At 36.3% G+C, this 14,675-nt stretch overlaps 2 protein-coding genes and 1 non-coding gene across 3 annotated transcripts; 2 read left to right on the forward strand and 1 right to left on the reverse strand.

The window, feature by feature from the left end:
* Positions 1-1,481: 1,481 nt before the first annotated feature.
* On the forward strand, positions 1,482-1,555 carry trnai-aau (transfer RNA isoleucine (anticodon AAU)). Its single transcript has one exon. It is a non-coding gene; the product is annotated as a tRNA-Ile (tRNA).
* A 234-nt stretch (positions 1,556-1,789) lies between these two features.
* On the forward strand, positions 1,790-4,508 carry rpp21 (ribonuclease P 21 subunit). Its single transcript, XM_053513096.1, has 5 exons — positions 1,790-2,000; positions 2,083-2,183; positions 2,310-2,392; positions 2,780-2,914; positions 3,885-4,508. Exons 1-5 carry the CDS (start codon positions 1,944-1,946, stop codon positions 3,965-3,967), a joined length of 459 nt encoding a protein of 152 aa, XP_053369071.1. The 5' UTR covers positions 1,790-1,943; the 3' UTR covers positions 3,968-4,508.
* Positions 4,509-5,225: 717 nt separating this feature from the next.
* aqp12 (aquaporin 12) lies at positions 5,226-7,042 on the reverse strand. The gene is made up of 3 exons (XM_053513095.1): positions 6,394-7,042; positions 5,632-5,748; positions 5,226-5,394 (listed from the first exon to the last, which is right to left on the reverse strand). The coding sequence occupies exons 1-3, from the start codon at positions 6,986-6,988 to the stop codon at positions 5,267-5,269; spliced, it is 840 nt and encodes a 279-aa protein (XP_053369070.1). The 5' UTR covers positions 6,989-7,042; the 3' UTR covers positions 5,226-5,266.
* Positions 7,043-14,675: the final 7,633 nt, after the last annotated feature.

The following is a 14,675-nucleotide window of genomic DNA, read 5'->3' on the forward strand; positions in this document are numbered from 1 at the left end:
TTATCATTCCACAGCCCCAAAAAATAAAAGTAAAATTAATAAAAGTAATTAATACAAAATATAAAGTAAAAATAAAACAAATTAAACTTCATTTTACCTTTTAAAGGAAGTAAAAATAAATCCTGACAGATAAGCGTTTTCGTTTCTGCGTGCAGGCGCTGTGTGTTTGTATATGTGTGTGAAGCCAAAGTACAAGAAGAGGAGGAATCAGCCCCTCTCCCTCTTCTCATCTTACACAGTAAATATTTCTCTTAGTTTCACACACATTAACGGAAAGACTGTTTTATCGGACAAATTAGCAAGGAACATCGCTAATAACTCTCACGTGTGCGCATACTAACGGAATCACTGCTGTAAAGTAAAAAAAAAATATATATATATTTAACCTGCAATTACCTGTGACAAGAATCACGACAGAGCGGTGTTTCTGTGTAGAGCAGAGTGTTTGTGTGAGAGCGAGAGGAGGAGGGAGTGGGTGGTAGTCATGGGTTGTTCATGAACGATTTGTTCTTTTTGAACAAATCTTTAACGTGTCTCAGAAGAACGAGTTTTGGAGAGTGATTCGTTCATTTTCTCCTGGGCATGCATGCGTAAATCATTGCAAAACCTCAATAGGTACAAGAAACAGAATTGAGCGATTCTTTCTCAATGACTCTTGTAGTCCGAGTCATTCGTTCTTTTGTCTCGTGACTCCCATAGACGCTATGCAGTGCAGTACACAGAAAACAGAATTTAACGGTTCTTCTCAACGAATCTTTAAGTCCCAAGTTGGTCGTTTATTTGTCACATGAAAGACGCAATGCAATAGATTCAAAGAACAAACAACTCAGACTAGAAGATATGAGAGGTGAGCTGCTTATTTAGTTTTTTTTTAATAATATGTCCTTAGCTGCATTGTAATATTTTCATTACTGGAACTGGATGTTGATTATACCAGTGAGAGACGTTGCTTGTAAACTAAGACGCTCGGCAACAAAAGAAGAAGCGCATGTGTGCTACATGATACTCGGTACTCGTAAACCAAGACTTTTTCAAGTCAAAAAATATTTGCTCGTCTTGCGGAACACTCTTAATACATGATCATAATTTTTTTTCTCGGATTTTGTTCGCCTCAAATTGAGACAGATCTCAGCAACTATGACTAGGGTGCTAGGAAAATGTAAGGAGCTACATATACAGTAAGCCGCTTCTTTAATAAATTTCCTAAAAGACAAGTGAGTTTCAAAGTACAGTATTGTTCAGGGTAATATGACGTTTAACAAATATAAACACGCTAATCTCCATAGTGTAATATGTTAATGTTTTTGTTTCAAGGCACCGAGAGTGTAGAGACATCTATAAACTCTTTAGACATCTTTGAGCCCAAATACTGTACAGTCACTTCACCAATGTCTATCTTAAAGATTAAAAAGGGGGGAATCGGCGAACGTATTTAATGCGTGTCAGCCATGCGTTCCACTTATAAATGAGGTGATTTTCGTGGCCGGTTAGCTCAGTTGGTTAGAGCGTGGTGCTAATAACGCCAAGGTCGCGGGTTCGATCCCCGTACGGGCCAAATCTTTTACATATTCTTCAAATGCGTTGTTGGAAAAATAGCTGTTAATAGTATTTTTATTTTATTTTTTTGGCAAAATTAAGGATATTTTATCACATTGCTAGTTTTAAACATTAAAATGAATTATTTTAAAAATACTTATTGAACTATTGGTTATAAAGGCAAAATGTCTTTGCACATTGTCTTCCTCTTCCATAGAGGGCGATATGAACAGAGCTCCCGCTGTCGGTCACCAGTCACCAGCGAGGAAGAATAAAATGCCAAGCACGTCCAGCGTTTGAGATGTAGCACGCGAAGTTTAGCTGCTGTATGTTGATGTTTTTGGGAGCTTTTTAAATGGTACTTAAGTTCTGCAACTACACGTTAATATCTCTTCTTGTGTAAGAAAATGGCGGGCAATATAAAAGATAAAGAAGCTTTTCAGCGGCTGAACTTCCTCTATCAGGTAAGTAAGATAGCAAAGTGTTTCGCTCATCAAGGAGTCTGAAATAGATCAATAAGCTAATTTTTGTTAATGTATCTTTAAGGCTGCACATTGTGTACTGGCTCAAAATCCAGAAAACACGGAACTGGCCCGATTTTACTGCTTCACCCAGAAGACCATAGCCAAACGCCTGGTGCTGAGACAGTGAGTACCAGAGATTAGCACAGCTGTTTTAAAACATATAAAGCTTGAAAGAGCCAAATGTACTGTTGGTATAACAAATGTTCTTCAGTGGAAATAGTTTTAACAATCCAGCTCCCGTCTACGTAGAGATCCGTCAGTGAAAAGGACCATGTGTAAGAGATGTTGTGCTTTACTGATACCAGGGGTCACAGCAACCTTCAGACAAAGAAGTAAGTTTTCACTTTGTATTATAATAAAATCATGAGCTTTTTAATTCTGAGACTGGTGGAAAGACCTTGCGTTTGTTGTATCTTTATAAACCAGGTTCACTGGTCTAATACTTGTTTGTAATATGGACATTTCTAAAATAAAATCACATTGGTTTATGATGTTTTTATGAACCGTCTTTTTTTTTTTTAGTCATCAGATACTAGTACATGCATTTACATTAAATTGTTTGGCTAGTTATCTGGTTAAATCCTAAATCCATTTTTCATAGTGTTCTACAGAGCTTTGTGCATGGCCACCAGTATTATTCTATGTTTTAACTAAGTATGGGTGTGTTTGTGGATATATAGTTCTTTATGTTTTATACCTTGTTTGTATTGCTTCTTTAGAAGGTTCTCGGAAGCAGCGTGCCACGGTAATACGTTGTCTCAGCTGTGGGCAAACTAAAAAGTTTCCTAACAACCCAAAACATCAGTTGTGGGTGGACCAACCAGAAGCTCAGTTGGAGAGTCAGCTTCAGCCAGGTACAACTAAAATTTGCTCTTTTTTTTTTTTTTTTAGACCAATTTATTTACTATTACCTCATGCATGAGAAATATAAATAAATTCTTGTCATAGAAGATTTGTGTCCCATTCCAAGCGCTTTGGAATTTGTTCGTAAGTCAAAAAAACATTGTCCAGGATATTAACACAATTGTGAATGTGAATTCAATGATTTTGTGTCTGGCATGATTGTTGGTGCCAATTGAGAACTGCAGATCTGGCATTTTCTTACACTCCAGCTTCTAAAGTTAACTCACAATGGGGCAATAAAAAAAAAATCATCCAGCACGGAACAGTTCTACTGGCATAAAACCTTTTTGATTAGGGAGATCAGGAGAGAAAAACAAAATGAGAAAAGCCAGTTTAGAAAAGCGTAGCCTGATTTGTATGCCAAGGTCATCCTTTCATGGCGAACATTTAACCTCCTTCTATAGGCATATTTCCAATATGGTCATGCACATTTCACAAAACAAAATTGATGTCAAAGTGGTTTTATGAACATGATGATGAGATCAGTGTTCTTCGTTGGCCATTCAAGTCACTGGATCTTAATTAAAAAAAACGTCTTTGACATGAGTGCGTGGCACGGTTCCTAGAGATTTTTCAAGTAGACTTTCATGCAACAATCACATCCCAATCAGAATGTCAAAGGAATGGATCACACATTCCAATCAGAATGTCAAAGGAATGGATCCATGCTGTGGATAATTTAAACTCTTTAGAGAGACGATGCCTGGCATAAACATGTTAAGTGAGTGAAAAATGTTGAAGTACAGTCAAATAAGCCATGCCTCCATTTCATGCTGGTTAACATGGTGAATCCCTTTAAGTTTCTAATCAAGTATTAAAATTTCACTTTAGTTTTTTTTATGAATGAGTATAGAAACATTGTGGGTTCTATTGTACATTATTGTACTAACCTATTTATTTTTGTATGTTCATGTATTGCAGAAGCCAGCCCATCACCCAAAGTTTTGACCCAGAAGAATAAACCAGATAAATCCAGTACTGTGATCCAGGATGCTGCCTCTTGATTTCAAACTCTAAGCCCCTTTATCTATTAATTTTTTTATTAACTGCAGATATCAGCATTTAAAGTTTGCTGCTGTGACTTTCAGGCCATGTAAACATTACCTTGTGAACAGAATCACTTAAAGTCCATGGTGTTGATTTTATATTTTATTTCAGAGAGACAAAATGGATTAAAATGGAAGGTTTGTGTAATTCAAAGAGGTATATTCCAGCTGCAATGTGTAGTGTATCCAGTATTTCTGGTAACGTTTTAGTGTATTGTAGCCTCTGTTCAGAAACAAAACTTCTTTTTTTTTTTTGTGCTTTAACCTTAATGTGCACATCTCAGGAAGCATGGTGCTGACAAAGTGTGAACTGCTCAGGAGACAAATAAATTGCAGTTGTGATTGACTTAAATTATTTTGTCTATAGATTTATGAAAATGTTTTCTTTGTGTAAAATGAACTTAATCAAAGGATGTACTTAAAAGCCTTTTATTGGATAATTACTGCAATGTTAAATGTGTTTCAGCTGGCACAAAGTTATTAAACTCTAATTGATGCAGTGAGTAGCTTCTTATTTCTTAAACAACCATGTTAGAATACGCATCCTATTATTATAGCGAATATGTTCCTCTGTTTAAAAAGGGTCAAATAATTGTCCTACATCAAACACAGAAAACAACTAGGGAGATTGCAGAAACTATACATGAACTGTAAAATGCCTTAATAAAACCTGGAAGGATAGTGGTGATTAAATGGCTGTGTAAGCCACACCAATGAGGCTAATAAACATGTATTTAATTAAAAATTTATTCACTTAGCTAGGTAGCAAAAAGAATGGGCTATGGAGCATGCACAAGACTGTAGGAGCAGTATTATAACCTGGGGTTGCCTCTGTTGGTCAGGTTCAGTAATCTCATGTGTTCAGAAAATAGAGTAATCTGAATGACCATATATTTCAATCAATGGATTTTTTTTTCGTTTTTTCTGATGTCCCAGGCATATTCCAAAATACACACGGTCATTCCAAGATGACAGTGACCATGATTCATCAGGCTCAAATTGTTAGAGTGGTTCCATAACTGCAATTAAAGCAAAAGGCGGTCCAATGAAATAGTGTGACTTTTGGCTGGAAAGTGTAATATTATATTAACCATATTACACTATTTGTATGTATTGCCTGCTGATCACTTTCCCCTTTTGTAAACAAATATTATAACGCCATCTGAATGCAATCTTGTCATATCTATATTCTGTATTAATGTAAAAGTATGTAATATTTTGGAGTAAATGTTTATTTTAAAGTTAATGCACAGTGTCTCATGAACTTTTCTCTTCAGTTGTTTTTCTTTTTGGAAGACGAACACGTGCCTTTTTTGAGAAAAGCAGGTTCTTGGTGAAAAGCAAAGGGATGTTACCCATGTAGAGAAGCAAGGCAATGGTCATGCCTAAAAATAAATAAAAAACAATAAATATTATTTCCCACATAAAAAATATATCTAGATTTAAAAAGGAACTGTCACAAAAAGATGACTGGTTATATGCAAAAAGGCCACATTGTTAATATAAAGCAATTATTTATTTAAGTAGAATCTGTGATTACATGCATAACCTTACAGATTTAACATAAGAAATCATTTAAGCAAACTTAGAATGAGATTGTTGGTGTTTCTTGTCAGGCTTACCAATAAGGGGCCCAAGCCAGTAGACTACGGCATATTCCCAGAAGGCGTGTCCAGGACATTTGAACGTAAGTGCATAAGCAAGTGATGGGTTCACATATGCAGACGTGTAGCTGTTTCCTTGAGAACACAGAACATAAATGACTAAAGGTCTACACACCCCTGTTACAATTGTAGGGTTTTATAACGTAAAATAAGAAATCATGTCAGATATTTTGCATAAAGTGATAAACTAACCAAAAAAAGAAATAGTGAAAAACATTTTGCTTGCATTACTGCAAACGTTTTTGGTCAAGAGTCTGCCAAGTTAGCACATGCGAATTTGGCAATTTTGTTCTGCATTGCAAAAAGTAAAGATAATTGTCCTTTCCTCTCATGTTTTCCCCTGAATTTCTTGTGGAAAATGCTAATATATATTTGGATTCTTGTATATCATTTTAACTGCCTCCAAATTTACTGTATATCTTTTACACATTGTTTCGTTTTTTGTTTTACAGCATACCAACAATAAATAACAGAAATGTCTTTAAAAACTCTACAAATAACTATAAATATATAATGCAACAATAATAATAATAATTTAACAACAACCTCTGGAAGGGCCCCTGGCATTCATATAATTATATTCGAATCAGGGTGTTGGAATGATGAAACAGGATTTAACATTTAGACTTCACATTTAGGCTTCCAATGCTCTTTAATTCATCTGTCAGCTTGATAATAATTTATAAGTCAGATGAGAAGACTTTTATTTTTGTGACTTACCTGTGTAATAGAGGAAGGTAAGCAGCAGGGCGAGGATGGGAATCCGGATGAGAAACCTGTGGCGGAGGCTAAGGTACACAAGGTGATAAAACAGTGCACTTACAACCTCTGTGATAGTCCCTTGCATCAGGGACACATTCAGCGATGAACTGCACTGAGTCATCATCATGACCTTGATCATATGCATGTCCGTGAGCTCCATCGCCCAATACCACCCGGCAAAGAGCAAGGCAAGCTGGGCACCTCCGAGCTGACCTGCTATGCTAAGAAATGAGGATACTGCTCCTGTCTCCTTCTGTAAGAACCCCATTAGAGTAACTGAAGGATTTCCGGTGGCTTCTTGCATGATGATTCCATGAACAGTTAAGGCAAGAAAAAGCATGGTAAGGGTAACATCTTGGCCCAGGCCTCCAGCCCACTGACCAATCTCAGAAATAGTTTGCACTTCCAGCCGGCATGCTGCAAGGGCGAAAGCTGCGATAAACTCAGACAGAAAGCTCCATCGTGGCCTCCATCGTGTCACTAGAGTTTTGGCTAAACCACATATTACCACCACACTGATGAAATAGCCAAGTGTTATGTTAAGCCCTGACATTGCAAAAAGAGACCAGCGATAGTTAGGTTACAGGGAAAGAAAAGTAACACGAGTTCCCCAGGCCTGTATTTACTCTCAGACTGTGATAACGTGGCAAACGCAAATGCAAGTTTCTTATCAAAAGTTTCCCCACCTTTGAATTTTCCCACTTTGTGCCAAACCCACTGACAACTAACCAATTCAAGGCCACGTGGAAAATCTGGCTGTGTGCTGGCTGTGGTAGCAGCAGAAAATCTTTTACTTAGTAGTACCTATAACTAATCATTCTGATAACATTCGTAAGTTTTGTTGTGAGAATGAGTTTTAGTTATGCCATTACTGTCTCCCTATTAAAAATAAATAATTAAATAAATAATACAAAACTGGGCAAAAAAGACAGGAGTGGTTTATCGGTGGTGTGACCTTAATGACACTTTGTGCTATAAAAATTAAATCACAACATAATTTAACATCATTATAAGAACCAACTATTACTATATTCCTATAATATGAGCCTTAGTCACGTAACAGCCTTTGTAAACATTAATGAAATATTTGCAGATCTTCTCAACTAAAGTAATATTTAAATATCTAATTGTTTTCATATACAACATGTATATTTTTATATTGTTTATTTTATAATAAAAATTGTTTATAATTGTCTGAAATATTCTCATAGCTCCTCATGTTTAAATGATGATTAACATATTTAGATATATATATATTTTTTTTACATTTTGTATTAAATTATAAATGCCTTAAAAAGGCATGATGGCTTTCATGTGACCAGGGTTTATTATTGTGGTAATATAATATTTGATCAGAATAAAGAGATACATTTATAATGTAATATAATTTTTGACAGTGATTACGTATGGGGCAATTTGTGGCAGGGGGCATTTTTTCACGCATAACACTCCACCTGCTGTGAGAAGCACGTGTAGGGACCATCTACAAAGTGCAAAACAAATAAATAAATGAAATACCCTAAAGCAGTACTTTAAACCAGTGGTACTCAAATAAAATTTAAGAAAGTCTGGTCAATAATTATTTTTTGAGACAAGGTCCAAATTTGACATGTTTGTTAGGATTCAGATCCCTATATATGCAGTCTAGGCTATAAAAATAAGCTATTTTAATAAGCTATTTTTCATAGCATTTCAATAATATTTATACTACATTAAACATATAGACAGTTTGATCTTTGATGGCATTGTATATTTCCTTGTATTTGTATGTAATACAAACAACCTTCTTTAATCAATCACACTCAATTACACTAAATTATTATTTCTCCATACATACTAAAATATCGCTTTGATGCATACTGTATAGCCGCAATCCACTTGAGGGAAAAAGTGCTAGACTACTGGTATATAAATTATTCTTATTTATCAGAAAAACGTCAGGGTCGGATAGAACTGTCACTTGGTCCGGATCCAGACAATTTAAACTGTACTGTACATTTGTAACAGTAAGCCAATGAAGAGTCCTGAGCACAGGGGTCAAATTAGACCATCTGTTTGATCTAGTTAGTAATTTCACAGCAGCAGTCTGTAAAGCCTACGGATAGTCCTTTATAATATGTCCTTAGCTGCATTCATTTTTTTTTTTATTACTGGAACTATAGCCAAAATTTGTGTATGTAGATGTATTTTTATTGAAAATGCAAAAATTTATAATCAAAAGAACGAAATTAACTAAATGACTCAAAAAAGATTCGTTCAATTCGATGAACGAGATTCAAAGAACCGAGTCACTAAAATGATTCAAACTTCCCATCACTAATATTTGCGTGTTTAGTCGTAAGACTAGGGCAACAAACGACAAATTGTCGCATGCGACGTACCGTCGTGAGCCTCCGTGCGGCTACTTCGGCAAATCACATCTTACTCCTTGCAAAATTCAAAGCCAATCATCTTTGCCCGTTTGCAAAATTCTGCATAATTCACAGCCAATTACCGTTCCTTCCTTCCATAATTCAGCTTGTCCAATCCGCGTCGAGTCTCTCTGTCAAATCACGTCCTTGCGTTTGCAAAATTCAAAGCCAATCAGCTTCCTCTATTTGCAAACTATCTGCCTTGCACCCGCCTCCGGTGCGGATACAATTTAGTCAAACTCTTAAACGGTTCGGAATATACTGTAGATATTCATTCAACATAACACGGTAAGACAGCACATTAAAAAAGTATCGATTTCAGAGATAAATAAACTTTATTTAAGCGGTTTGGGTTATATAACGTTATTTTAAAGTTGCAATTAACATTAGTTGCAATTAACAAAGTTGCTGTATTAACATTAACGTTTCCTAAAGAGACATGCCTCCACTAAGTTTTACACTTACACTAGTTTATTTTTTTATTTTTTTATTTTTTTACACTAGCGGTGTATTTTAGTGTTTTCCAGCGTTTAATGCTACTGCTTTCGCAGTGTATTCGTCCAGTAATGACACCTTTTCTGTATTTATTAGCACATAGTGGTCGCAGTGATGTTAGTCCTGAGGGAGTTTGCCCCGAATATGATCAGAAGATTAACAAAACCATGTCGTTTCGTTTTGCATGCAAAATAAACGTGAACACAAACGTTTCCCTTGCATGCACAGACTGAGTGCAGGCAGCTAAAATATCGGCATTTCAACATGTAATACACACACGGCACACCAGCGTTATAACAGACATGTGGTGCATGCATATTTAACTAATATGAGATTATAATCTGATGCTTTAAAATCAATTACTGTGCACTCGCCAAAACAATGAATAATCAACTGTAACTGTAGCCCGACCACAGCAACACCATAATAATAGTAGACCAGTAGATTATATTTTCATACGGATTTGGATCACAATGATGAGGTTTGTGTTATAACTTGAGTCATTTAGTGCATCTGTTGTGGCACAAATCCACCTTAGGTATGTTTAGACTCTAATACAGTTAATATGACTGAACTGAATCAAACTGTGTATTACAGCTATCTGCCATCCTCCTGTATTATATACTGATATAAAATCTATCCATCCATCAATTTATCTATCCATCCATCCACCCAAATGTAATCCATGTTTAAAGGAAATGCATTCTTATCATTTGCCATTAACAATTTTACAGATTAAGAAATGTAAATATTGATTATGATTGATTACATAATAGAGGAGTGTGTGATTTAAAATAATTACAAGACACCACTTAAGCATCCTGTTTTTGGTTGCAGTTCACAAAGCCACGGTTTCGGACAGGCTCATGGCTCTGCTTTAAAGCCAAACTTAAGCTTGACTCTGATGCATGCAAGCAAGGTAATGTTAGTATAATTTTAGATCTTAAATTTGATTTTAAAATATGTCTATTGTTATTACTTTTCTGTCCTTGTAACTAGAAGTGGGTTTTACATTCTACTTGAATTAATAAAACACTGAACAAATCTAGAATGAATTTAAAACTACATGTTTATTAGATATGTTAATTATGCACCATGGATTTATTGAAGAGTGTAAATGCTTTCTCAGTAAATGTTTAATGATTTCTGTTTGTGTAGACGACATGCTAATGTGTAGTCCAGGTCCAGCTGCCCTTTTGATTCCATTACTTCTGTACAGTAAATTATTATTTCTCCATACATACTATATTATCGCATTGATGCATATAGCCACAATCACCTTGAGGGAAAAAATCTAGTAAGTAATTTTACAGCAGCAGTCTGTATAGCCTACGGATAGTCCAGGTCAGATTTATGAGTACATTGCAATAGTCATTCAATAAGTAGATATAGGCATCAAAAAGCACATCAAGTTCTGCATTAGGAACTAATGGTCTGGGTTTTCTAGAATTTCTTACGTAAAACAAGAACAAAAATGCCGACAATAATAATTGGATGACGTGCTTTGACAAGACTGTTGAATGACAAAGAGTGCTCAAAAATCACCCAAAACTAGATTTCTCATGTTCTGCATGAGCAGCAGGAGTGAGAGGCACCAAACCCCCAATGGGCATGTTACCTGAGACGACAATTACAATGAAAACAACTACAATTACAAGAACCTTAGTCTGAACATATTGCAAAAGCTCTTTTTCCCTTGATGTCTGGTGTGATTTGGTAAATATTGTTAGGTAAATGTTGTTAGTCTTTCAGCTGCTTTTGCCAAGAGGTTGCCACAGCAGAACAATTCACACACAACTTGGCACAGATTTTACACACCTAATGCAACCCTTCCATTTTATCCTGGCTTGGTACTGACACTGCATCCAGTTGCCGGGATTTGTACATTTGGTGGGAATTGAAGATGTCTTGACGAGAAACCTACAACTGAGCCATTAATGCCTGATTTGGTAAATATTTAACTTTTTTTTTTTTTTTATTCTTCAAAAGAAACAACTCCCATCCCCGCACCCCAAACAAAAATATTGTAGTATGGCATTTTGGCGACACTGCACCGTACATGAGAAAGGTCTTTTTTTTTTTTTTTTTTATAAATAAAAATCACTGAATTTTACACAAAAAATAATTTTCCTAATGAGTGTTGTAGTATATGCAGCATGAGGTATAAAATGTGGTGGGATTTTGGAGATAGTATATTGTTTTAGATGAAGTTATTGAATAATCCTCCCAATTAAAAAAAAAACTAAGTTTACTAAATTTAGTGTTGTAATAAAAGCATCAGGTTGCCATTGATGTGTGGTGTGATTTGGGGACTCAGTTACTTGATAGTTTTAAAGCACGATTCTCGTTTTTCGTTGTTTGCACTTTGCAGACGGTCCCTACGCAGTCTTCTCACAACCTGCTTCACACAGTCAACGTTATAATGTTATTTTCCACTAACGGAACACGGATTTTTCAGATTAAAATTATGGTGTATTTTTTTGTCTGGTTGACTACGATTATAACAAGGCTTCGTTTGTGCTTTGTGAGTTATTCGTGTTGAAACTTCCAATCTGTTTCAAACTTTGCCGCACTATTAAAAAAACATTCACAAACGTGGCGCTAGCATGTCGCTAAACGTGGCTGTCGGTTGTACGCGTGTCGCTTGTTGTTTACAATACGGAACAAAATTCCTAAATAAAAATTTCTGATATTTGCGCGTTTAGTCGTAGGACTAGAGCAACAAACGACAAATTTAAAGTTGCATGCGAGGTTCCGTCGTGAGCCTCGTTGGCGCTACCTGGACACCGTGCGGCTGCTTCTTTCGGCGAATCACATCTCTCGCTTTCCAAAACTCAAAGCCAATCATCTTTGCCCTTTTCCAAAATTCTCCATAATTCACAGCCAATCACCTTTCCTTCCTTCCAACATTCAGCTCGACCAATCCGCGTCGAGTCTCTCTGTCGAATCACGTCCTTGCGTTTCCAAAATTCACGTTGCGTTTCCAAAATTCTAAACCAATCAGCTTCCTCCGTTTCCAAAATTCAAAGCCAATCAGCTTCCTCCGTTTCCAAAATATCTGCATAATTCACAGCCAACCAACGTCAAGTATGCGCGCCATGCACCCGCCTTACACCCCCCCCCATGCCGATGCGGACAGATTTTGTCAAGTTTCTAAGCTATTCGTAGATATATGTGTATACATCCGTAGACAGAGATATTCTTTCAACATAACACGCACGGTAAGACCGCACGTTACGTTTGTTGGTTAGAAAGCATTACAGCGATAAATGGACTTTATTTAATCGGTTTGCATTATATAATGTTAGTGTAAAGTTGCTGATGCTGTATTAACGTCAATGTATTCTAAGCAGACATGCCTCCACTTAGTTTTACAGTTACACATTAGCGGTGTATTTTAGTGTTTTGTACCGTTTAATGCTTTTGTTTCCGCAGTGTATGCTTCCAGTAGTAATATCTTTCCTGTATTTATTAACACAAAGTGTGGTCGCGGTGGTGTTAGACCAGGGTGAATTTGCCCTGCATATGATCAGAAGAAAAAACACTGAAATTGGTTTGTGCATTGCTTGTGCATGCGAAATAAAGATGAACACATTTATTTTGCATGCACAAATGGTGAACAGACCATGCACAAACGAATAGACCTGTTTCAATCGATAAATTTTTATTTTGCATGTACAAACTGAGTGCAAACCCCTAAAAAGTCAAGATTGTAACAGACGCTGCATAACACCATTATAACAGATAACAGAGACGTGATGATGCTTATTTGAACAGACCAAGCGACGCGCAACTGCAAAACTATAAACATGCTTTTTTTAACTTATATGAGATTATAATCAGATCGTTGTGCACTCACCAAAACAATGAATAATCACCACTTTTCTGACTACAATTACACCATAATGTTAGTAGACCAGTAGATTATATTGTCATACAGATTCGAATCACAATATTAATGAGGTTTGTGTTATGTGGCACAAATCCAGCTTAAGTATTTTAGACATTAATACAGTTAATATGACTGATTTGAATCAATCTGTGTATTACAGCTATCTGCTGTTTTTATGTAATTTACATTGAGCTAAAAATCTATCTATCTATCTATCTATCTATCAGAAAATAAATATTCATATATATCAAAACCTAATAGTTATAAACCTTGCTGGGTGTGTGAGACGTATGTATTTGGTTTAATTGGCACCTTTTTCCTGGTAATGAAAGATGGCGTCTAAACAGAAAAAACACAGGGCTATGGGAGACGAGGAGTGGATGTCACGTCTCCGTAGGTTCGCTGCCTCTGGGGTTTGGCCCTCTGAGGCAGGAAACAGACCAGCACCACGTCAGAAAAAGTGGTATGATCTGTATCAGAAGGTAAAGTTAGAAAGAGTAATATGTATACAGGTGTATATATAAGTGTAAATGGAATCCATGTTTAAAGAGATTGCATTCTTATTGTTTGGCATTAAACACTTTTACAGATTGAGAAATGTCCAATGCAGCTGAGGGGGCATAAACCTTTGTTTGGAGGAACACAAACTTGTAGCTGTGGTTTCCATGCAAGAAAGGTATCAGTAGTCTTTCCTTAAAATACCATGTGTCCATGATTGACTTAATTTTCTTTTCTATGCCTCTGTAGCCTTCCGGCTCTGTCCCTGTGCCAGAGACACCACAGCCAGGACCCTCAGCATTCTCTTCTGCAGCACCAGCTACATCTAGCCAGTCAGTAACACCTCGTATGCCAGCTTTGACTTTGGCATCGGTAATTATTGATCATGATTCATTATGTAATAGGAGTGTGCACATATCATTTACACCACCGCTAAAGACACCACTTAAATTTCTTGTTTTTTGTTGCAGTTCACAAAGCCACGGTTCGGAGGGGCTCATGGTGCTGGTTTAAAGCCAAACTTAAGCTTGTCTGTGAAGCATGCAGGCAAGGTAATATTAGTAAAATTACTAGGAAAACTTTCTTAAATTTAATTTTAAAATATGTCTATTGTTGTTTTTTTCTCCATTTTGAAGTGGGATTTACATTGTTGAAATGTTTTAGTCTTTATCTATATAATCCATTTAACTATTCTTTCTTATTCAGCCCCTTACTAGCTCTTCTGCACTGTCCAGTGGTGACACAAGTGCTGTTGTAAGAAGGACACCATCTCCCTCTTGCAGTCCCAGGAGGTATATTCAGACTGTCTCTCCTCTGTCGCTTTCTCCATCTCCTGTATCAGCACCTGCCAAGGCCTTCTCCATTTCATCAGCCACTTCTACAGCTGTGAGAAACTCATAAATTATTATTTTCTTTATATGTGCTTTTATTACTAACTTAGAAGA

Source organism: Clarias gariepinus, chromosome 15, assembly GCF_024256425.1.
Source record: "Clarias gariepinus isolate MV-2021 ecotype Netherlands chromosome 15, CGAR_prim_01v2, whole genome shotgun sequence".
NCBI classification, from domain to species: domain Eukaryota; kingdom Metazoa; phylum Chordata; class Actinopteri; order Siluriformes; family Clariidae; genus Clarias; species Clarias gariepinus.

What these genes read in the sequence shown, in the direction of transcription:
- rpp21 (XM_053513096.1), top strand. Translation starts at nt 1,944, where the DNA reads ATGGCGGGCAATATAAAAGATAAAGAAGCTTTTCAGCGGCTGAACTTC. An exon ending in GGCTGAACTTCCTCTATCAG is followed by an intron (nt 2,001 to 2,082) that starts GTAAGTAAGATA and finishes TGTATCTTTAAG; the next exon opens with GCTGCACATTGTGTACTGGC. An exon ending in AGCAACCTTCAGACAAAGAA is followed by an intron (nt 2,393 to 2,779) that starts GTAAGTTTTCAC and finishes TTGCTTCTTTAG; the next exon opens with AAGGTTCTCGGAAGCAGCGT.
- aqp12 (XM_053513095.1), bottom strand. Translation starts at nt 6,988, where the DNA reads ATGTCAGGGCTTAACATAACACTTGGCTATTTCATCAGTGTGGTGGTA. An exon ending in TACCTTCCTCTATTACACAG is followed by an intron (nt 5,749 to 6,393) that starts GTAAGTCACAAA and finishes TGTGTTCTCAAG; the next exon opens with GAAACAGCTACACGTCTGCA. An exon ending in CTGGCTTGGGCCCCTTATTG is followed by an intron (nt 5,395 to 5,631) that starts GTAAGCCTGACA and finishes ATTTATTTTTAG; the next exon opens with GCATGACCATTGCCTTGCTT.